The sequence below is a fragment of the Aphelocoma coerulescens genome (genome assembly GCF_041296385.1).
Source record: "Aphelocoma coerulescens isolate FSJ_1873_10779 chromosome Z unlocalized genomic scaffold, UR_Acoe_1.0 ChrZ, whole genome shotgun sequence".
NCBI lineage: Eukaryota > Metazoa > Chordata > Aves > Passeriformes > Corvidae > Aphelocoma > Aphelocoma coerulescens.
The window spans coordinates 70679706-70704561 of record NW_027184085.1 but is presented as its reverse complement, the minus strand read 5'-3'; the positions used below and the strand labels follow the sequence as shown (position 1 = coordinate 70704561).

Below are 24856 nucleotides of genomic sequence, written 5' to 3'. Positions count from 1 at the left end.
TTTTTTTTTTGTTTTGTTTTGTTTTGTGTGGTGTTCTTGGTTTGGTTGTTTTTTTTTTTTTTTTTTTTTTATTAATGTATTGTATTTAAAAAGCTTTTAGAAAAGGGTGACGTCAGGAAAAGAATACTTTGCAAATAGAAAACTCAGTGGTAACACAGCCTAGAAGGGTGAAATGTAAACTTCCTTACTGAGCTGAATACAATTTATAAATTTTGTGTAGCTGGATCTCAACTTTTTGCTGGAGTTGTTTTAAAATGTGTCTTCATAAACACTTCCCATGGAGATATTCTCTGTAAAAATAAATGTTAATAACCAGCTGACAGAGAATTTATAGAACCTCGGTCTCAACTGCCTCTCGGCCCCGGGGGATTATGGTACAGTAAACCCAAATTTATACAAAGAATGAAATACACAGTAGGGCAGAACAAAGGGAATGGGGAATGGCTCTTGTTGTTTTCCGAAAATTAATATCGTGGCATATTCCTGTTGCTTTCAGCCAAGCAGATGCACGGACCGTAAATACCAGTGTTTGATTTTGGATCTCTGAGTGATCTAAACAGATCTATTTCTCATGAAAAATGCCAGGCTCTGTACACGGGGTAACCTCAGCGTAGGTAGGAATGGTGTTTCCTCAGTTGCCTGCCAGGAATGACTTAATTCTGCTTTGCAGATACTGCCTGCATCCTCGGGATGTGTTAATTTCCATACCCATTCATTTAGAAGCCTCTGCCGAGGCTGTCAAAGAGATGCTAATTATTATCAGCCGTGGTGATCCCTGGGGAATTTTGCTGGGATTGAGAAACCGTGAAATTGCTGGAGTTACACTACAGGCAGGGATTAAAGTGAGGCGTTCTGCTCCCTCTCTGTTCTTTCCTTCCTCTGGCAGCTTGGGGGGCAGCTCTCACAGGCAGTCCTGGTGCTCTTCAGGTGGTAGTTTGGCCACCACTTGGTCACCTCTCAGCCCATTTTTTGTGTAATATTGGTGCTGATTTTAAGTTACGTCATCATCCGAGTTCAGTTGAGTAATTCCATGGAGCAACACGTGCTGCCTGGAGTTAGGCAGAATTCAACCAGGGAGTTCTGCTCTGCTGACAGGAGGGCTCTGGGAGGAATTTAGGGGAACTGCAATAGTGTTAATATCTGAAAATCTGAACAAATTTTCCTAAGTCTTTCCTACTGTGATGAAAAAGAGACATTTTCATTCAGAAGAGAAATTGAAATTGTCAGAATTCTGTAGTGCTGTTGATGAAATCTCCAGGATAGGAGATAATTTTAAATAAAGGCCTTTCTTCAGGATAAATGTCTGTGTCCTTTAAAAATATTTCCTCTTCTATGCCAATCTGGAAAAGATTTCTTTTTTTTCTTAATCAGTGCAAGTTCTTTATTGTGATGAAACGAAATACATTTCATTTAGTGGTACAGGCTGAAAATGTGAATGTTCCTTGAATCCATTTGTTCATTTGTTATATCTTAAATATGTAACAGCAAGGTGAAGAGAAGTGGTGTCTGTGACTGTGTTTCCTATAGGTAAAACCTCATTAATTGCAGCTTTTTTCCCCTTCCTCTGGTCCACCATTCATAATTTGGACATTGAGGCTGTGTATTCTGTCAGTGTGAAGTTAGGTCATTGCAGGCAAACAAATTCCTCACATTTGGAAAACTTCTGCTCATTTTTTGCTTGCCTTTGTTCCTGTTTATTTTTTTTTTTATGGCAAAACTAAGCTTTTGGTGCTGATTTTAGCCCTTTATTGCTGTACTGAGAGGATCTGGATCCTGTTTTCTCATTGACACTGTCATGAATAATTAGACAAGTCACAGCTGTAGAATGTTCATTAGAGGTGATGATACAGAGAATGAAGGTGCACAGAATTGGTTTTCTTTCAAACTGAAAGGTGGATATGACAGGTTGGAAGGTATTTCTTTTTAAACAATTGACTTCTGTATATCAAAATAAAGTAATGCAGAAGTGTGTTATAGAATCTAACTGGACTGCCTGTCTATAACTAGGCTACAGAAATTAATTTCTGTTGTTTCAGGGATCCTGATGCTTTATTTCCAAAGGTCTTGAGAACGAGTCTTGGCATTTTTCTGTATTAAAGGCATCTTCTATTTCCAGGTCCCCAACATTGTGGGGCTGCATTGACTTAATTTCATCCTGGCTCTTCCAAACCAACCACAGCTATTTTTAGTTTTCAGTTATTTTCCAGAATATCTTATTGAAAAACTCCCTCAACCCACCAAATAATATCACTTCTCAAAATTACAAAAAAGAACCCCCAAAACAACAAGAAACCCTCCAACCAGCAGGAGTTTTTATTTAAAGTCTTTAATCTTCTTGCCACAAATATTCTTTTAGTATTTGAACCATGATCCCCTTCTTGCTGTCCTATCAATCTTATTTCTTGCAGTTACTCACCTGCAGGAAGTGTGTTATCTATTGGGAATGTTTTCTTTTCTAAATCAATGTTTGGTGTAGGAGGTTTAATTACTGTTTTTCATCCAGCACTAGTCTTGTCTGTGTTTAAATTGCACTATTCCTCTCAAAGGTACAACAATCATTCATACTGAATTACGTAATATAGAAGTAAGAAATTTAATTTCACAAGGAGTCAAGAAACTTTGCTTCCTTAAAACGTTGCTTAAATTTAGACAGAAAATATTTCCAGAATGCAAAGCTAGGCTTGTGCCTAAGACTGTCTCTCATTTTTCCAAAAGGTTTGTATGTTGAGCAATGGATAATATTTTGCTGAAGCTTTCTTTGGCTTTTAGTCAAGTGCTATAAGTGAATTCATTAATGGGAGTTATTTTTGGGCAGCAGTAGTGTGTGTGTGTGTTTAAAGTCCAGTGGTGATGCACGGTGCTGTGAGAGTCAAGTGTATTCCATCTTTTCTTCAGCAGTTTGGAGAGTTTTGGCTTGAAAGAAAGAAACAAACACAACAAAAAGCCCCAAGCTTGTGGTGATCAACCCTCACCCAGGAGCCACTCTGTTGCTGTTGGTGAGATTGAATTCTGGGCCACCTGAATGAGAGCATATCTTTTGGTATTATTAAAAGAAAAAATTTTTTTTTGAAACTAAAGAAGGGAAAAATCTTTTAAAAGTTCTTTTTAGACACGGAAGAGTTCTGTGTCTAAACAGCAAAAAAAATGCTGAGCATGAGGGCAGTGATCACCAAATTGCACAGGTGAAAACACAGGGACATTTTTTTACTATGTTAGGAAAATGTAGGTTTTTGTGTATGAGATTCCCCTCTGGATCTACTTTTTGGCCAAAGTAGAGGGTATGGTAGGAGAACAGCAACAAGGAAAGATAGGAGTTATGGTAGCAAAATTGTTCAAATCTGTTGGGTTCTTGACAGTAAACTGTTCTGTGTGTATTCATTATGAAGAGGCCAACTTTGGACAGTGATGTGGAGGTATATAAAACAGTGTTTGTGCAAATGTTGGGCACACTGCCCCAGACAGGTAAAGAGTAACTATGATGAACGTATATTCAGCACTGAACACTGGAAAAGTACACATATGTAGTTAAAGTTTAGTGTGGAGACTTAGGCTGTCGTTTAAACCTTCTCAGCATTTAGGAATGTATCTTGTTTGTGCTGGACTATGGAACTTGTTAATTAGCTTGGAAATACATCAGCTAATACCTGTTGTCACCCTGCAAATACCTGCAAGTCTGTGATGCAGTGCAGTGCGTGCTGGTGAATATTTGATATTATTGAATGTTAAGCATGTGCTTCACTGTGCTGCACTGGCTCCAGGGAGCTTCTGATTAATTTATCAGTGTTCTTGGCCAGAAACTCATGTTTCTTTGAGAAATGGTGAAAATGCCACTTGTGGGCTGTGTGTTACCTCCCTGCTTCGTTTTCAGCACACGTGGATAACCAGTGTGAAAGGAATGGAGAAACAGGACTCATTATTTACTTTCTATGAAAACCTTTTGTATTGAGTCTTTAATTACGGCATCTGTCATCCACATGAGGATTAAACCTCCCTAAAACACACAGAAATGTAATAAACAAGGAAGTTACCCTAACAGCATCAGCTTCAGTCACCACATTATTATTTAATATATTTCAGCTGAAGTTTGTGCTGTTCTGGATATCATTGTCTTGAAAATTATAGGTAATTAAAGATTTCATTTTGAAAGCAGGAATACCAAATGAAAATATGCTGCAGGATGTTGATAGCTGGAATAAAAATGTCTGCATAACTTCTGAATGCATTTATAGGGTTTTTTTTATGGAGGGTTTTAGCTTAAGGAAGGATCTGCTTGTCTTGACATTTGAGTTTTGAGTAGGTGAGGGGAGCGGAGAGGGGTTTGTTGCTTAAGTGTACATAAAGCATATTGTATGAATTTACATGGTAATTTAAATAGGTAGTGAACTTGGAAAGAGCCTGCTTCACTCAGCTTCAGCAAAGGAGGCAGTGAAAATCCAGACAGATTGTCCAGTTTGGGGTTGCTGGTCTTTCTCTCCACTGGCTACAAAGACGTATCAAGGCAAGATTATCTTTCTGGTTTAAATTCAGTCTATTTGAACTTGCCTTTATGTCACAAACTTCTCCCAGTTCTGAGGCCATCTTGGCAGTGCAGAGATTTTCATAAGAATGAAACAAAAAGGAAATATTTTAGGGGTTGTCTTGAAACACTTCATGGTGGATTTCTTTTGACCTTGGGTGGTTTTCCTCTTGGCAGCTCCAGAACGAAGGGATTCCTCGCTCCTGGGCAGCCCAGACGTCATGGACCCAGCTCCGAGGAGAAAAAGAAGGCAAAGAACAGCAAAACCAGCAGGGACAGGAGCTAAGGTGGCTGCTTACGAGGCAGAGCAGCCAGCCCAGGAGAAGTAAGCAGGTTTTAAATGTATTGAAATGTTCTTACATTCACAGGCATCATCGGGTTCATGGGATTCCAAACCCAGCTGGGCATGGACAACCTCTGGTTGAGGAGGGAGGTTGGGCTTGGGCCACCCTTCCAACCTCACCAGCCTGGGATTCTGCCTTGGGGATTTCAGTGGAAAAAAATTACCTCTCAATTCCATCTTTAATAGATTTTTCTGAAAATGAAATCTCTGGGCAGAAAAAATTTGTTGGCTCTTAAACACAAAGGATTTGTAACACTTAGAAGTGTTTCTCTTCTTATGTCCATTTCAGCTTCTGGAAATATTTCCACATGTGCTGGGGGGTGCTTACAGCTCTGCATAGAGTTGCCTCAGAGATGCAATGGGATTGGTAGTATTTTCTTCAAAAACCTATTATTTTTCCTAAATACATAGCAAATTACATTTGAAAATACCTATTTTCCATTTCTATCTGTGATATTCCATGGACTATGAACTCTTTAAACTGCCATGGGCACAAGTAGATTACAAAGACATTTCCCATGATTAGCAAAGATTTCTGTTTAAATCAGCAGGAGAATTATCTCATTTTGACGTAGAAGGTTGTGGTTTGATGCCAGCTAGGAATGTTTGAATTTACAATCCTGTTTTATTAGTTAAAAAATTGCATTTTTTTTAGGATGGCGTGGAAATATGTCCCATCCTGCTTTTTTGTTCTTTTACATCCCAGTCCATTGCAATGAAAAATGTGCTTTCCCCACCATATTTGGTCAGTTTGATTTGGAAACTCTGCCTGCTTTTGCCTGAAATTCAGGTTCATTTTATTTAGTACCGACTGTTGAAGGAAAACCTATGGAGGCAAACTATTGCAAAGGAATATACAGAGGCCTTGGACTGAGTAATTGTCTGTTTATAAGCATCTGAGTGCCGTGTGTGGGGGGACAGCCAAGATGGTACTGACATTTTTGTTTCAATTCTTCTAAATAAGGCAAATTTTAGTAGAAACAGTTATATTGTAACACTTGCCGTAGAGAACATCCATTCTATCAGCCTCTATCTCCATTTTTCTGTTTTGCACTTTATGTGGCAGTAGCAGTTCTTGGGTTAGGTAAGAAGACAGGAAATCTCTCCATTTACCTGAAACATTACAGAAGCTGAACTGAAATAATTTCCACTTTGCCTATTATTTTTCTCAACGTCACTGAGGTTTCTGAGCTTCATCTGAAATTTTTTGCCAGCTGCTAATCAAGTTTTCAGTCAATTTGCTTGGCTAATAATTTTCAGTTCTCTTCAGCCTGTCAGAAGTGGGGAGATGCAGAATTAGCACCATGATCCGGTTCACAAATACAGGTGTTCTCTTTATGGAGCTTCTCCAGTAATTTGTACCGATGGAATGTGGTGCAAAGGGCTTTATCTTAAGCTGACAGCATGTCGGGGTCCTGCCCAAAATGTTTTCCAGTGTTGTGTCACTGAGCAAAAAGAAAAAAAAAATTATCAATTATTTAATCCAAGCAAACCACCCTGGCCTGCTGGGGTTGCAGGGGGGAAAAGTTAACCTCGAAATTCCTTCGCCTCTGGAAGTGCTCCATCACAAACAGGGAGATGTGCAGCCCCTGGGAGCGTGTGGTGGTGTTCTGGGGTCAAGTGACAGATCGTGATCACGTCTGCAAATGCACCAGCGAGTCCTCCCTCGTTCCTGGGCTCTCCTGCTCAGACCTGCAGCGAGGGCTGACTCCTTAATGTAAATACAAATGTAAATGCTTCAAGGCCAAGTCACACAAAATCCTCTCCCACAGTTATTGCTTTAGCAAATAGAGCTTATTTAGAGTTGTTTCCCCGTGTGGAATTTCTGGTGGCATCAGCAGCGCTTGTTTCACGCTCTCCAGGCGAGGAAAGGGCTGCCACAAACCCAGCACCAAGAGCCTGATGCTGCCCTAGAGCTGTTGCATCGTGTGTTGGTTGGTACGAGATCCTAAAAAAAAAAAAAAAAAAGAGTTAAAAATACCTCTTTAGCAAAAGAAAGCATCCAAGTTTTTATTTTCCCTTTGGCTTTCAGATTGTTTTTTGAAAACACAGTGTTGTTCAACGCAGTCAGTGTTACCACGTAAGAAAAGTTGTGTCTTAAATGTTATATACTTCCTGTAAGACTTTACAGTATGCTAAGAAAGTAGCATTTGTCTTAAACTCAAGAGCATCTAAAGTAAATACTAAGTCATCAAAAACTAAAGGATTCTATTTCTGCTAATATTTTAGATTTATGGATGTTGAGGCTAGTTGTGCAGCAGTTCTCTGCTCCTTGGAATGAAAATATGCTCTTGGATATGACCAAAAATATTCAGAAGAATGCAAATAAAAATATGTTTGACAGAGAAATTAGAGCAAAAGGAGTGCTGCCTTTCTCATGCTTTGTGTGTGGGTGCAGTGGCAGGAAAAGGAGTTGAATTGTATTTATCCATATAGACATCTAGTATTACTGTGGCAATTTATTCAAGGGCTAAATCAACATTTTTAATGAAACTTGGCAATGTGCTTCAGATAATATTAAGCTTAGCGAAAGTAGCCATGAGAGCAGCAAAGAACTGAACTAGGACTGGTGGAACAAGGTTGCCAAATGAGCTGTTTAATTATTTGCTGAAAAAAAGAAGATATACTTTGGGATAAAGTAGACATTTAGAATAATTAGTGGGTCAGCCAGCTGCCAAGAATGAGATTTATCCAGCTCTCTAGCAGGTTGTTCTTAAATCTGAGATATCCAGTGAAGGAAAGTGCTTCTTTAGGCAGACAGATGTTACTTTTAGTGAGTAATACCTGACCTATGACTCTTAATTTACACATTTTAAAAATGTGTCAGGACAAAAAGTAGATCTTACTGTTCAAAACACAATTGAGCCAGGAAGTAAAATAAAATTATTCTGATTCCAGTAAACTCTGATGGTCTTGGTGCATCTCTGTGACTTAATATCTGGCAATTTCCTAAGGTGCAAGGCAGAGATAATATGTAAGTCAAGTTAAGATGCAAATTCTGCTTTTCACGATTTGCATTTCATAATTGGAGGGGAAAAAAATTATTAAGAGCATTCCCAATCCACAGTTAGAAGTTATGCTTGTTGAGGCATGACCCAAATCTCTTTGGGGGCTGCATACGAATGGCACTGTTAGCTGTGTGGAATATGCATTCCATATAGAGGCTTAGCTGTATGGCCTGTCAGCCTGAATCCTGTAAATAATTGGATGTTTCTGTAATGTTTTCACTTCAAAAGTGTTGGAACCTACTTGAGAGCAGATAGTACCCCCCCAAGATGGGGAAATTTCTTACGTAATTTTAGAAATTAGGCGTAGTCATTGAACAAAACCTGCAGTCACCGACTACAGTGGAACAGAGATGGAGTCTCTATAACTAAAGTAAAAATAAATCAGGGAGATGCTTCCATTTCTAGTACAAATTGCATCTTTCTGCTTTGATTTATCAAAATTGGTGTTTTCTTAATGAGTTAAGGAAAAACCTTTTTATTTCTGTCTTTCATTTTTTGCTAATAAAGGACCTTCTGTGGTCCTCATTCACACATGTGTTTCCTGGGAGAAAGGCTTTGCTGGATAAGACTCGAAATTTCTACAAGTTATTCTGTATATTTCAAAGTATAATCCATTCCTGGTGTGCCAGGATACTCATAATTTCTTTGCTATTTGATGCATGCCTACTGTTGAGTGGATGTGCAATTACAGAAGTGGTTTGGGGGAAGGCATCTTAAATGCAGGAAAAACATTATTATGGATGCAAATACACTGGATTCTCCTGAGAATAAGACTAGAAAAATTAAAAACCAAAAGTCCTTACAGAGGAAATGCTCCATAATCCTGAGAGGCAAGTGTTAAGAGATACTCTTAATCCAACTGACTGGGAAGTAACAGGTATTATTTCCTTACCTTATTTTTTTCGGAAAGTATTGCCTGTTTGCCCCAAGCACTGTGACTCTGACTTATTAGTTGTTTTACATGCCAAAAATTCCAGTTTTTTAAGTCTAGTCTAGTACATTTCATGTCACTGTCTTATTATTATTTTTCTTTTTAATTGAAAACTGACTTTTGCTGGCTTGATACCTCTTGCTTGAGTGATAAAATGGAGTGACTGCCAGAATCAGGCCTGCATTTAAACTGAAGGAAAGAGACACTCCCCCTTACTTCACTGTGTTTGGCTTTGCTGAAATTTCGAGGTCAGTTTGATGGCACCTTTGCCGCCGGTAATTAAATTATTTCTTTTTTTTACACATAAACCCTGCTTTTTCAGAGAGCTCAAAAAGGGTTCAACGCATCTTTAGGAGCTCTCAGAAATACCCAAGCAAATCAGAGAAACGTAATCAGGTTTGTGAGTGTGTGTTTGAAGGTCCCAGGAGCTGCTGGGGGAGGTTTGTGCCACCTGCATCGCCATCCCTTGCTCCATCAGAGGCCAAACTGGGAATGTGATTTTTACTTTAAACACGATTGTTACGGCGCTCACACTCGCTGTTTGTTCTTCACTTCAGGGCCTGATTAAGCTCAGTCGTGTGTGTAATTGTGGGTACAGTGAGCTGCTGCATAGTTTTTGCTTCTAAATGATAAAGGTGGATTTTTTTTCCCAGTGTTCGTGCTCTCCTCCCTTTCTGTACCTTCAAAAGGGTTTTTTTTTTGAGTCTTTGCAGGTATATGCAATTTATTTGGAAAGAAATCCTTTAGCATTGTATCCCAATACTGTAATAAGCTGGACTTGCCTTTCTTTTGATAAACTTCCATCCCCTCAAAAGCATTCGGAGCCTGTGGTGAGCCCGGGGCTCCCTGGGGATCCTCTCTCTGCATTTGTTTAATTCATGGCTTGCGGTTCACATTTCTGAAGTTCTAATGCAAGGTTTATTTAAAGTGTGGTCTGCCACCACCAGTGACTCAGGTAGGAGAAACCACGGATCTGTGCTGGAATCTGGCATTCCCAGAGGGTGACACACAGACTTTGGGTTTTCTGTCTCACACAACAACTGATTCTCCTCATGAAAGCTCAACCAAGCAAAAATTGGGTTCTGCTGAAAATGACATCATGACCTTCCATGCCCCAGAGGGGGTGTGAAGTTTACACCACAGTTACCCCCTTTTAGGGGAAGACGTACTTAAGAGCTCATGATGACATGCCACTTTTGTGTTCTTTTAACTGCATTTATTTAGTACGATAGGAGAGAACTTTGCTGGTGGGGCAAACACTGCGATCACTGTGATCTTTCAGTCAGTCAGCGCAGTGAATGTGTACAGCAGTGAGAAGCTCATTCCTGCCATCATAAATTTATGGAATGCAATGTTTAGAAAGTTTTGGATGATCAGTCATTCAGGCTGAACTGTAAACAAGTTAAGAAATCTCTTAGAAGTGGGTGATTGGGTTGTATGAGCCTCTGATGTGAGTATTAAACCAAAAAAATTTTAAATCGTGAATTAAAGCATCTTTATGATTCATGCATACTCAGCATTCTCTTGAACTTTTCAGTGGTCTTTCTTTCTTTCTTTCTTTCTTTCTTTCTTTCTTTCTTTCTTTCTTTCTTTCTTTCTTTCTTTCTTTCTTTCTTTTTCTTTCTTTCTTTCTTTCTTTCTTTCTTTCTTTCTTTCTTTCTTTCTTTCTTTCTTTCTTTCTTTCTTTCTTTCTTTCTTTCTTTCTTTCTTTCTTTCTTTCTTTCTTTCTTTCTTTCTTTCTTTCTTTCTTTCTTTCTTTCTTTCTTTCTTTCTTTCTTTCTTTCTTTCTTTCTTTCTTTCTTTCTTTCTTTCTTTCTTTCTTTCTTTCTTTCTTTCTTTCTTTCTTTCTTTCTTTCTCTTTCTTTCTTTCTTTCTTTTCTTTCTTTCTTTCTTTCTTTCTTTCTTTCTTTCTTTCTTTCTTTCTTTCTTTCTTTCTTTCTTTCTTTCTTTCTTTCTTTCTTTCTTTCTTTCTTTCTTTCTTTCTTTCTTTCTTTCTTTCTTTCTTTCTTTCTTTCTTTCTTTCTTTCTTTCTTTCTTTCTTTCTTTCTCTTTCTTTCTTTCTTTCTTTCTTTCTTCTTTCTTGTTTTTCTCTTTCTCTCCCTCTCTCTTTCTCTCTTTCTCTCCCTCTCTGTTTTTCTCCCTCTCTCCCTCTCTGTTTTTCCCCTTCCCTTCCCCTTCCCCTTCCCCTTCCCCTTCCCCTTCCCCTTCCCCTTCCCCTTCCCCTTCCCCGTCCCCTTCCCCTTCCCCCCTTTTCCATCTCTTTTTGCTCCTTTCTCCCCTCCTTTGCTGTGACACTGGCAGCAGCAGTGTGACATCAGTCACACCAGACAGTTCTGCCCCACCTGAGCAAACACTGGCAATATTACAGAACCTTTCTGTGGCCTGAGGGGAGCTTTGATAATTGACCCTCGTCGTCTGAACACTCACCTGTGACTGTTCCAGGCCGGGGTGGGAAGGAGAGCTGTGTGGTGTGACCTGGGCAACAATGGGGGGCTGTCAGAGCCAAGGAAAAAAAAAAAAAGATAAAACCTTTGGTGACAATACTGCAAAAACTGTACAAGACATGAATCAATGCGGGAAAAAAGTGGTTGCAGAATATCTAGAGCAATGCTTCATTCAGCTCAAAGGAACGAGGCAGAAGTAAATGCAACAAAGTGCAGCTGTTTTTCTCTTGGTGGTACCTGTGCAGTGTCTTTTTTTAACTGAGCAGCAGATAATTAGGCTTCCACCATCCCCGTGGGAAGGGGTGATTTATTTCCATGGGAAGTGGAAGGAATTGGGATCCATGATCAGCATTTCTCTCAGCTCCCCTGGGAAAGGTGGGAAAATACAAGGGCTGAAGGCCCAGGGCAGGAAAAAAAAGAGCATTGTCTGCTGACCTCAGAGGTTGCCATCTCTCCTGGGGAAAGTCTGCCAGCTCTCCAGTTTGTAGCACATCCCACCGGTTTTTGTCACTGGTAATAGCCCAATAATTGACTGCTGATGGAGGAGTTATTAGTCAGTCAGACTGACAGGACTCTCCCCTCTCTTGTCTCAGGGCATGTTCCTTAGGTCAGGGTTTTATTGCTGTGACAAATCTGGTGAGATATGTGTCTCCAATGATTCATCTATAATGTATTTCAGTGAAACAGTTCAAGAAAATTTATTTCATATTTCAGGCTGTGAGACTACAAGAGAAGAGCTTAAAAAATGGAAATTATACCTTCTTCCTCCATTACCTTTCTGGTAAACTTTTTGATGCTTTTCCTTTGCTTTTCAACAAAGGTTTTAAATGGAGTGGTGTTTGGCCTGAGCTTTTTATTTTAGGCCCCTCTTAGGTAGGCTGTGGGTTGGAATAGTTTAATTTATCACACTATGCATTAGTTTTGTTAAATCCTGAGAACCTCGATGGGGTGTTCTAATGTGGGAGGCCAAAGAATTTCTCCTCAGAGGTAAATTACACTAAGAAGGAGGGAAGATTGTGTGTGGTGGAGGTAACCAGCAGTGCTGGAACAGTTGCTGGCTTTTGAAGTAGACCATGCTCCAACATTTTCAGCCTTTGAGGGGAAAGGGTGGGAAGCTGAGAAAATGAGATTGTATTAAAAACAACAAAGAAGGCAATGTTTGAAATTCCGCGTACATCCCTGTGATCCGGGTACGGGAGCAAACCTGCACTTTCTGTGTGAACACTTCTTGATGGTGCCATTAAACCTCAGTTTCCCAAAGCAGCTTCTCAGGCAGAATTATTTTCACATTTTTTGTAACAGGAAGGAGCAGGTAACGTAGGTGCCTGAGATTTTGATGGCGTGTTGGCAGGAGATTGAGGTTAGGCTGATGGAAAGCCCAAGCAGCCTGCTTGCCACCTCAGCCCTGATGTCAGAGATAGCATGGGCCAGAATAAGAGGAAAGCTTGTCTGTATTAATGACATAAAGCTGCCTCAAGTGTCTGTTTCTGTTGTTCTTTGGACTGAACACAAAGTAAGTTTTTTTACTGCATTGAATTGGAGTGTTCTGTATGGCACAACTGTCTGTGAAGGCCAGGAATCCCTTAAATCATGATGGACCCCAGGAAACAGGCTGGAGAAAATCCTGTACACAGAAATGCACTGAAACTCATGATCTGGGAAATGATTCCGCAAACTCCTGCAAGTGCTGCTTGCTCTGCTCAGGTGATTGCTCTGTTCAGTGTGCTTTTCAGAACTCAGACTCACTGCATGAAGCTGTTAATCTTTCTATTTTTATTTCTATTCATCCTTTTTTCTTTACTTAACTTTTCACCCTTTTTTTCCTCCCAGAAATGTCCCACCTCAGCAAAGCAGGGCTAAAGAGCTACCATTTAGATTTAGCAAGACTTTCCAATTTCTTTATGCTAAAATGAGTGCTTAATCCTCTGCTTAAAATCCACATAATTAAATGCATGGGACTTACTTTTCCTGTAGTGACTTTACTCCTCAAGCAGTGGTGGCTGTGTCTAGATTGTCTATTTTTCTTCACCTGCTTAATTGCACTGGTTGCTGTTGATTGTGAAGACCTACATCCAGCCAGTGAGTTTTATCAGATTTGGGTGTCCTTCCAGACCTCGTGTGTGATGCATAAGGATGCTCTTGAAACTGAAAAGGATACAGGTATTAGGACATTTTCTGTTCCAAAATGATTGAATTCTAGTGCAAAAACAGAGGAAAAAGGGGAAAAAGGGCTTGTAATGAATTTATTTTAATCCAGTTCCTGCCTCAGAATGGCTTGGAGAAGGAGCAGGGAAAGGTCTAGAGCACAGAAAAGGGTGAGAGGTTGCACTGGACACGTCTCTGAGCAGACACAGGAGGGGGAAATGTGGTGAGAGGCACTGGTGATGCATTTGTTTTCCTATTTACCATGTATCTATGTCTCCCCAAGAGCAGTAAATCATGCCCTGGACGTCCATGACAATGAATTTCTGATGATGTTTAGAGCATCCCCAGATCTGGTCAGAGGGGATAAATATTCATGAATTTATACACTGTGACTAATACATACGGGCTGAGCAAATGCACTTTCATGGATGAGGGGACTCATCTGTTTCTGTCAACAGAATTCCTGTGGCATTAATCAGGACCCCTTTTTGATGAGTTCTGCCATCTGTGGCAGGGCATATAGCACATACTCATGCATCAGTCCAAAAACTTAGAGAATTAGATACAGGAGTTGCACAAATCAGGTCTCTCTTAAAATTATTTAACTAATAAGACCTTTCAGTCTCCTCGAGCATAAATAAAAATGTCCTCATTAGAAGCTGCAGGAGGTGCAGAATTAGATCAATATGAGCCTTGTTAACACAGAATATTGCTGACACGCTCCCTTGATTGCTTAATAACACTTAAAATAATTCCTTACTTTATTCATCTGTCAAACCATTCATAACAATTGTCATGGAGCTGTTGCATCACTCAAGCTTGAACATACAACCAGCAATTTGAAAGCTAATTGCATGCTTGTATTTTCCTCAGATGGTTTTCTGCATATCAGCTGTTGTAAGTGGACTGGGTGTAAAACTGAAGGAAAATGGTCATTATTCAAAAATGATCAGCAACAGAGTCAGTGTCGTAATGAATCCTAAACAGCAGATTTTACTTAGACATAAAATTAAAGGCTCTTTTCAAAATTATTTTAATGATTCAAAGTACTGAGGTGAATTAAGATCTGACAGTAGTGTATTGGTATTTCATCCTGTACGTTTAGAATGAGCACAGTAACAATTACCAAAATCAAAGGAAATGGGACAAATGGGCACGAAAACTCCACTCTTTGGTGAGGGTGAGTTTCATTCTAGGTCTTATGCCAGAAAGAGATGAGATTTCTCATGTGCTTCTTTAAAAGGTGTTAATTATTCAAGAACGTAGAAATAAATATTTTATATTCCACTTATATGGATCCCCCAAGGAGTATTTGACATCCAAGTAAGAGACCTGTCTGTTAAATTAAAAAATGGTACCTCTGGCCTTGTGTTTATCTATAAAAGATAAAGAAAGTGTTTAACTTGAGAAAATAATTTATGAGACGGTTGTTGAAAAACGTGCTAATTGTAGAAAAAGGTTGAAAGAAATTTGTTTTATGTTCTGGAAGCTCACAGAGATGTGATTTTCTGAAGATGTCACAGAACACAGAGAATATTTACTGAATTTGGCATGAGTTTGAAAAAAGCTGGGGTTTTTGTTTTGGTTCTGTTTACATATTGAGAAGTTCTCCTCATAGTAATTAAAATTACTGGGTTCTGGACTATGATTTGGCCACAGGAATAACACCACCTCGTTCATATTGTGATCTTCCCCACTCCCCAGATTCCTGAGCAACTCTATAAAATATTTTCACAGGGGTTATTTTTTGTTCAGAGGTTCATTATTCATCACTTCAATGTGTCCGCCACAACTGGCTAAACCTTGAAGTTGCACAAGTGTAAAACTGGAGCAGAGTGGTGATAAATCATTTGGTTTCTGCTGGGGATGTGAACCATCCAGAGAGTTACTGCCTTACCCCCTCTGGAGTTGCTCCTTGGGTAGCTGTTAAACTAAATTCTACTTCTATTCAACCATCCCGAAAAGTTTGATATCTTTGTAAAGAAAACTTTCAATCCTTTAAGCTAAAACTCACCTAGGAAAACATTTCTACAAGGAGTAAACCCACTGTATTTGCTGTTTGTCACAAATACAAAGTTATTTTCCTGTTCAAGTGCTGTGATAGTGTCAAACTGTTCTGGAACACCACGAAAGAATATCTTGGTATTGAAACTCCCCTCTTGTTGTATATTTGTGTAGCTACAGCATTGACTAAAACTGTTAAATGAAAAAAAAAAAAAGATTATACGCAGTTGTGTTGACCAAAGAGAAGATGTCCAAATAAAAATAAAATGTTGTCAGGATGTGATGAGTTCCCTGTTGACTCTTTAAATGATGCAAAATTGGTGTGCTCCAGAGTTTTAAAAAGAGGCAAAAATGTCAATTTTTTATCAAGGTTACTGAGAGCCATGCCAGAGCTAAATATATAAGCAAAATGTCCAAACAAGTATCCCCCAGCCAGTGATGATGGCGAGGGAGAGAAGCAAGGGGATGGAGAGGAGGAGAAGAGAGCAAAGCATTCTTTCTACAGAAACATGAAGTTTGTGCAACTTCCCTGTGGGGTATGAGTTGTCCTTCCCAAATCTGGGAACAACGGGGGTCTTTTGGGACAACGAGCTCTGTCTGTGAGCAGGTGGTGGCTGATGTGGCTCAATAAAGGGAATAACGCAGCAGGAGACTGAGGGAAATCATGTCAAGGCACTGAAACAAGCAGTGATGGGCTTGTGAGGGCTGGAGGGTTTGTGGGGACTGAATTTGGTTTTAGAGGGATGTTGTGTTGCCCAAGTGAGTCTTCATCCACTCTTCTGTGTGACACCTCTCAGTCTCCTGTTTGCCTCCCCACTTTCTGCTCTCCAGCACGCTTGAGAGGCAGAGAATGGTGGCCTCCTGTGTGCCTGATATGCATCTACACCTTTTCTGCTCTAGCTGACACCAAATCAGCCATCACATCTGGGGGCAGGAGGAGGAACTCTCGTTGGGCTCTTTGCTCAGCATGGCTAGGTGCAGGATGTTTACAGAGACCACAATCCTCCGTTCACAGCTTCTCTCATGCAATGGTTTGCAAGGCTGAGGTGTTCTGATGCTGTTATAACCTTTCCTTGAGCTAGATTTACAAAAAAAAGGCAGTTTTTCATGTTACCCTGAGGCAGTGTTAGCCAGACACTCCCTGTCTTCATGGTTTTGTTCACACCACTCCCAGCTCTGCACCAACTCCTGTGTCTTGACATGTTCCCATTCTGGCAAGCTAAAAATACACCACAGTTCCATTATTTCTAACCTCTCTGTTGCTGAGGTCCCTTTGCAAAACCAGCCCACATGTGGGCAAAGCACATTGAAAATGGTGACACGTGTAATTTTCAGACACTACTAGAGTTTCGTGACACATCAGCCAAAACACATATTTCTACTCAAAGGAGGAAATATGCAGGTGAAAGGAAAAAAACTAATTTGAGGGAGATTTGTATTGGTAAAGTTCATTGCTGAGATTACAGGTAGTAGACAGGTTTGGATGTTGTTGGATAGGTGAGCTTGTGTGTCCTATGCAAGCCTCTCAAATTTCTTGAATCACCCTGAATCTAAGCTGACTATTCATATTTTTATTTCACACCTTCACTTTTTTTTTTTTTTTTTTCCTTTACCAGGCATTCCTGTCTTCAGTAATATTTAGTGTTTATTTTTAAGCATTCACTCGCTATTTATTTATAAAGGGCATTACCTTGGCATCAGAAAGCTGAGTGTCAGTTAGGGCTTCCAAATCATTAACCTTAAAACTTCTGTCACACCTGAAATTGCTGTTCCTTAGCGGGGCACCAGCATTCCAAATGTAATTGAGTTCTCTGCTTATACATATGTTTCTTGGCCGAGTCATGTTGACAAGTGCTTTTCATCTTGAAAACTTTCCAGTTGTTCAGACTTAGCTAATTTGACATGGAATTCAGAAAATGAGTTGAGCTAGAGCCCGGTGCTGCCTGCATGAAGGTGCACCTGTGTGGAGGTTTACCTGCCACCACCTGACATCTCCAAATATTATTCTTCCATTGTATGTTCTCACAAAAGTAGGTTGTCTCCTGTAACACAGTCTCCATTGTCCCCTGGAGCAAAACGTGACTGCCTTAATACAGGTGAAGAAAAGAGGAAGAAAGGAGAAATCAGATGGTTTTTCTGAGCAATTTCGCCTAAACATTTGGCTGGTGGAAACAGAAACGTAAGATCCACAGCTGTAGGGTTTTTTCCCTTGAGGCAGCTCCTAACCTTGGCAGTGGCATCCTGGAATGGCTTCTGGAATCCAGTGTCCCCCTTTCATGGTGTCTAATTCAGGTAATTCCCTCAGCCCAGGTTTAGGTCTGGTCCTGTCTGGCAGAGGTACCAACCTCAGCATGCTGCAGAGCACACCTCAGTGGGCTCCTGGGAGACCAGGCTCATCTGGAGATGTCAGTAATTTTATACAATAATTTACAGGTTATTGGCTTCAATGTTGGTTGTGTCAAAACACTATTGAAGTACAAAATTCCAAATGAATAGTGGAGATTATTTATAAGCTATGATGAGATCTACAGTCTTGAAAGTCTAGTGCTCTTCATACTTAAGACTCAGTTAAGAACAGGAGAGTGACAGGACATAATCAGGGTCCTCAGTCTTTAATGAGTTCCTACAGACATTATTAACATGTCAGTTCCTCATTTGTGTTATTGGGGATCTGCAAATGGAGAAGGATTTGCAAGTCTTAGATGAGAAGGTGGATTGTTGGGTTTTGTTTGGTTTTGTTTGATTTGGTTTTGTTTTGTTTTCTTTTGATGGGGTTTATTTTCCTAAGACAGTTTTGCACTATGCAAAATTAATTTTCAGTGAGCCAAGGAAGTAATCAGTGCTGCAGGACAGGATATTACTGGGATATAATTGAAAAATTAAACTTTTATTATAAATGTGCAAGCAAGACACCTCCCTATACCTCCGTGTCTTTCTTCTCAGCAACAGGATAATTTTAATTTATACTGCTTTACTCTCCTTCCTTATTTTGTCTTGTTTTCCATGTAGTGCTGTATTTATTTTCTCACTTTTCATCTTTCAGCAAAATGAATTTTCCTGCCAGTAACCAAGCTGTCAGATAAATTACAATAAAATTTGTTTGTTAACCTGAAAAAGAAAGCAAAGGAATAATCCATATTAAAGTACACAGCTGCAATTCCATATTCCATCTGTACATGAAGCTTACATGAGATGAAGCTTACATGAGAGCTCCCTGATAATGCCAACTCTGAAGCTGCTGTTTTTATTTTAGCACTCCCTGATTTCACAATAATTTTGCTCTAGATATTATTGCACACAAATTAAATGAAACAGTGCAGGGATTCTCCACCGGGCAAGTATTCAAAAAAAAAAAAAAGGTAATATGTTGACAATAAATACCTTTTTAATTGGATAAATAAGACAAGCTCCTGGATGAATTATGACTGATAGGTGATAAAGCTCTCTGGTGTTTAGTTATAGATGAACTGACACCACGAGGATGGTGCAGATGTGTGAGAAGGGCTTAGGCAGCAGCTTCAGTTTTATTAAAAAACACTTCAGAAGAAAACTTAATTATCCACAGGCAGTGGATGGATATAGATAGGGGACAGGAGAATTCTTGGTCTGTTGAGAGATGGCAATAAGCAAACTGGCAGGGGGGGCAGGGTTTAGAGCCCGATGGTTTCCTGCTCCTTTCCTGCAGCTCAGGTTGTGCCTGGCTGCTGGCTGGACCTCTCCATCCCTCTGTTCCTGCCACACTTCCCAAGACAGGGCTGTCAGTGTTCCCCCACACTGGGAGGTTTCCAAAGTCACAAGTTGTGACAAAATTTGAGAAGTGTCCATCTTGTGTCATTCCATGCTTTCTGGTGCTGTGAGGAGCGTACGAATATTAGTCCAACCTCCTTTTCCCAGCAAAATTCCTTCTCCTTCCTGACTGCTTCAGGCACTCTGAACTATCCTGTGCCAACTGTAGGCTGTCCTCTGGAGTACTTTGGTGCCAGAGGGCAGGATGATGAACTGTGCCTGGTTGAAAGAGACTAAAGGATGAGGAGTGAGCTGAGCTATGGCTTTATCTCTTCCTGCTTGCCAGGTCAACTCATGCTTGGATGGTTTAAGGGGTCAGTGGCAACTTTGGGCTGAGAAAGTCAGGGCTGTTCAGCCTTGGAGAAGAGAAGTTAGTGTGGAGACCTCACAGCCCCTTCCAGGACCTGGAGGGGCTGTAGGGAACCTGGAGAGGGGACTCTTCATCTGGAATGGAGGGACAGGAGCCAGGGAATGGCTTCCCAGTGCCAGAGGGCAGGGCTGGATGGGAGATTGGGCAGGAATTGTTCCCTGGGAGGGTGGGCAGGCCCTGGCACAGGGTGCCCAGAGCAGCTGGGGCTGCCCCTGGATCCCTGGCAGTGCCCAAGGCCAGGCTGGACATTGGGGCTGGGAGCAGCCTGGCACAGTGGGAGGTGTCCCTGCCCGTGGAAGGGCTGGCATGGGATGGGATTTAAGGTCCCTTCCAACCCAAACCATTCTGGGATTCTATGATTCTGTGAATCATAGGGAAATAATCCACTCCATCAGTGTCTTTTAACTTAAGCCAGTCAAGCCCTCCATCCATCCAACTGAAAATAAAAAAGTCTGCTAGAGTAATTTTTAATTCTGAATTAAAATTTATTTTTAAACTGTGAAGCCATCACTGGAATATTTATGCATTTTCTTTTTTGGCTCGTAATCTATTAATTAACAGTGCACACTTTGAAATAGACACCTTTTTCTTGCCTTTCTATTTTAATCCTTATCTCTCCTTCCTCATACCTTCAGCCTGCTGAGTACGCCCACTGCTTCCCCCTGAAGCTAATGTGAGAATTTAAAATTCAAATTACTGACAGCAGTGGATTGCTGTTCAAACAAGGCATCTCAGTGTTCTCAAACACCTTGATGAGTTATGCATTCAGGGGGTGTTGGATCAATGAAATCTTTAGTGTGTTTTTATTTATAGTCTCTTTCCCATTAGTGGAGTTGCCTTCTACTTCATCTCTGAAGCCCAGCCTGACAATTGCTCTGGTGTTTCAGGTATTGTATACACTCACCTCTGAAATACAAAGAACAGAGTAATAAATATTGCATGCATGACATGTGGTCCCCAGACTTATTAATCGACGCAGAAGGTTAACTGCTTGCATTCAGAAGCATTCAGAAAAACACAAATATTTTCCCTGAAAGGCACTGAAGATATCTTAAATTTTACTGTACCATGTATTCAAGTATTCCATGCAACTAATTTTGATATTAAATGATGGAAAGCTGTTTTACAGGTGCCTTTATAGCCCTAACCAGAAAGAAAGATTTCTTATCTGTCCATTTGCTGTTTTAGTAATCAAAAGAAAATTACATGAACCCCATTATCTGAATAAAATATATGCTTAACGGAGTTCCAAGCATAAGAGAATGAGTCTGTAGAAAGGGGATCACTTGGATTAGGGAAATTTTTTTTTTTAACAGACACATGATCAATGTAGTGTGATTAAATGGATGAGTATAGATATCTACTGAGTCAGAAATAAATACTGTTAAATGTGTGGGCCCTGCTAGGTCTCTTAGTTTCCTCAGTTGTAAAAATCATTTTGAAGGGGGATACCTTTATAGCCTTTGAATGGTTTGTTTGCACACTCATCAGTCAGGAGCTACTGCAGAGGGCTCACCTGCCAGGATCCTTCCACAGGGCCCCCAATTTCCTGCTTTTTTAATCACACTGTGTCATTGTGTGTGTGGCTTCCTGAGGATTTCAGTCTGAAAGCAGGTGAGCCTCAAAACATTAATTGTGGCAGACACTAAATCCCCTGATATTTCAGAAGGAAGCTCTGATGTTGGGCAACACCTCAACTACATGGAGCTGCTGGATTTTTACTTTTGTGGGTTGAAATTTGAATTTCTCATTGTACATTGCACAGGGCTTACTTTTGGCAGGTGGCTTCGCTGTGTAAGAAAACACCTAACCAAAAGTGTAAGTTTGCAGTTCTTGGATAACCTGCAGGGTTTTGGTAAAGATCTTCTTTGGTTAGGAATCACAGAATATCCTGAGTTAGAAGGGACCCACGGGGATGATCCAGTCCCACCCCTGGCCCTGCACAGACACCCCAACAGCCCCACCCTGGGCATCCCTGGCAGCGCTGTCCCAACACTCCTGGAGCTCTGGCAGCCTTTGCCCTGGTCAAATGCCAAGCAAAACTGCATCTGTATTTCTTTTACATAGCATTAATTTTTTTGTTTGGGAAACAAGAGGGCATTTTGTCCTCCAACATGAAAGAATAATGATGGAAAATGGAATTATTGATCTCCTTTCCTGTGGTCACAGCAACAATTAGGACTTGGCTCAGAAGATACCTTTGTAAAGAGGCAGTCTGCAAAAGCTTAAAGCCAACCCAAAAGGCAGTGGCAACAACATAAATTCATCCTAGTTGGGAATTTGGCCTATGACATCCACTCAGGTGGATGGGAACAAGGGAAGATTGGAAGCCACAGCGCTCTGTGGCTCCCTGCAGGGCTGCGAGGATGCAGGGATGGTGCAGGCTTTATCTCTGAACAATTGTCTCCTGAGAAACCTGCCCTTCTCAGAAGGCTGAACGGGGCAGGAATGTGTCTCCTTTCCAAGGGAAGGGTTTTTGTGGCAGAATATTGAAGCACAGGCTGCGTTTTTGGTGTGGATGGGAGCAGTCATGGTGACGTCCAGGACAGGAGGCTGGGATGTGATACCTGGGGCTGGTGCGTGGTGAGGACATCAGCATCCGTGTGATGCCCTACTGAATCCACCAGCTGGGGCTAAACTGGGCTTAAATATTTCCATCTCTGCCTTGGGCTAGTGAAAGCACAATGATACAACAAGCAATGCACAAAAAATGCTGATGACAGGCAGACAATGCTTGTGGTGCAGCTGTGAGGAAGTACGGAGTTCTCAAATACGGATTATGTTTGAATTTGTGCTCGCTGGTAATCCACTGTAATTCCCATTAAACAAGCATTGTGAACAGCCTGTTGTTTTTACAGGAGTTAGATGAGGATCTTAATGAATTAGAAATGTACCACATCTATCTGCGGAGGAAAAGCTTTCATCTCCACTCCCTCAGGTCCCAGTGCCCTCCTGGGGAGAATGGTCACCTGCTGAATTGACCAGAATAAAGTGCTGAAAATTGCTTAATAGGAGGAGAAGCAATTCATCACTAATCTGTTTCAGGCTTGCCAGAGGTGATTTCTCAAACTGAGCTGTGGCTGCTGGAGCTCAGAGGGATGGCGAGCGAAAATGGGCAGGTGGAATTACATCAACATAAAACCTGCTTGCCAGGAGCTGCCTGCCTAGGAGGGAGGTTCTGGAGGGCAGAAGTGCTGTTTAGGCATGTATCTCCCCTTGGCTATCAGTGGAAGGGAGATGTGTAATCATCCATGACTGGCAAATTTAAAAAACCTCTTCCTTCACCTTCCGAACAAACTGTCGGAATAGGAAGTTTGAATTTCAGCAGAGTGAATATAATGAGGTCAGGGCAGCTGCAGAGCACTAATCATTCTTCAGAAAAAGGCCACTCTGTGCTCTCAGTGTGAAACATTTCCCGTCCTCAGACATGCATTTTATCCCCTTTTTGTCTGGCTTTTGCAAGTGGACGGCTTAGTCACCCTGGTGTTAACAGTTCTTGTATTCTAGGCCTTGCTATAAGCTTGGTTACGTAGGCAAATTATTGCAAAATAAGCTATTTGTTTAATCAGTGAATTTAAAGAGCAGTGGTATTGCACAAGTCCCTGAATGACACTCGGACTCCATAATTATCCCTTTTTATGCTCCAGCTCTCCCCAGCTCCAGAGGAGGCAAACCCTGACCCTGTGGATGCTCCCTTAGCACAGGAGTCTCCACCTGAGGAATTGTTCTCCTGTTGTTCTTCCTGGGTGTTTGAAAAATAGAAAAGTCCTGACCTTAGAAAAATGTTGGTTTATCCAGTACATGTTCTGCTCTATAAGCTTTCCAATACTGTTAATTTCTGGGAGGTAGTTCAGCCTGATCAGCTTTGAGAAAAAATGTCTCTGGAGCTGGGAAACGTGATCATTTTCCTTGCTTGGAGCCAAAGTAATCTGATTTAAACTTTGCTTTATTTCAGAGGCTGGGCAACGTTAGTAAAGTTATGTGATTTGTGCGTAAACTGTTACTATGTTTGGCATTCAGCTATCTGATCTGTATTTTTTAATATTTCTGCAGCTTAGCCCACAGGACTGCAGCACCAGCTAAAAGTGAGTAACATTACAGGGCAGGATCTGTGGTGCTGCTCAGCCCGTGCGCAGCACAGCTGGAGACATAATGCGAAAAGTATTGGAATTATTACGGAAAACATGAAGAGTTCTTATGAGAACTGCAGGCTCCTGAGGCACAAGAAACTGTACCATATGTGAGGCTGGCAGAGAGAGGTTTTTTGGGGGAATATAGTCCTTGGAGGGACCAGTCCTGACAGTTTATCAAAGGCATAAAGCAAGACAAACTGGGAAAAGTAAACAGAGCGACAGAGCCGCCTTTGTCGGGACAGGTTTGGGATACAATGGGTGATGTTGTTGTTGCTTCCTGAGTGATCCTGTCCCATCCCTGCCAGCCAAGAGCTTTTAGTGCGCCTGATTACCTCTCTTTCATCTCACTGCCCCTCTCCTCAGGTGGGGAGAGAGGGGGGCATGAAATGACGGAGTCGAGGCTGCTGCGCTGGAAGCTGTTCCGTAAATTAAATTGCCCGTCTTCTGTGCGTTTGTCTCACCGTGATGCCAGAATTCCAGTCAGGACCAGTACAGCAGGAGGCTCACCAGCCCCTTAAGACTGGGTTTGTAATGGTGTTTTATTCCTGTGGATGCAGGGTGATGTTCTCTGGGATAGCTGTGTGTGCCTTGGCTCGCGGGTTCCCGGGGGGACGATTTGCTGGGTTCACTCAGCCTGTAAGGAAAGAAATAAACCTGTAACATCTGCAGAGTCGTAAACATCTTGAATTAAAAAAAAAAGAAAAAAAAAATTGTGTTGCTAAGTATTAGGAGTGAAGGTTTTCTTCACTCCTGTAGGCCTCATCTCACACAGAAATGACTATAAAGCCTTACATGCCCTGAGAAATGTGCCTGTGGTCGTTTTCAGCCACTGCACACGCATTCTGTAATGGTACCCATTATTAGAAACACTCTGTTTTCAATATAGAGAAATCCTTAAAAAGGCAGAATAGAGCAAATTTGGATGGGGGAAAAAAAAATGTCTGGATACGTTACATATTATATACAGATCATCTGGAACATCTTTGCTCTCTCCGCCAGGAGTTGAGAAATTTTCTTCCAAGATAATTTTGCTGTTGTAAGAATTCTTTCAGGCCATAAAAACCTTGAAAAGCTGCTTGTTCCTATTCTGCCTGCAGGCAGATTACAAAACTTGCTGCTCTGAAGAGAAAGAGGACCTGACACTTTTATACTTTCATGGCTTTGGTAATGGATTGT

General features: G+C 41.0%; 1 protein-coding gene across 5 annotated transcripts in view; it reads left to right on the top strand.

Moving 5' to 3' along the window:
- The window catches only part of XRCC4 (X-ray repair cross complementing 4), a 146638-nt gene that overhangs the window by 84781 nt on the left and 37001 nt on the right, over positions 1–24856 (top strand). For all 5 annotated transcript variants that reach the window (XM_069002258.1, XM_069002257.1, XM_069002255.1 and 2 more), the window contains one exon: positions 4694–4841. In XM_069002258.1, the coding sequence (XP_068858359.1) occupies positions 4694–4841 (148 nt within the window). The remainder of the gene's footprint in view (positions 1–4693; positions 4842–24856) is intronic.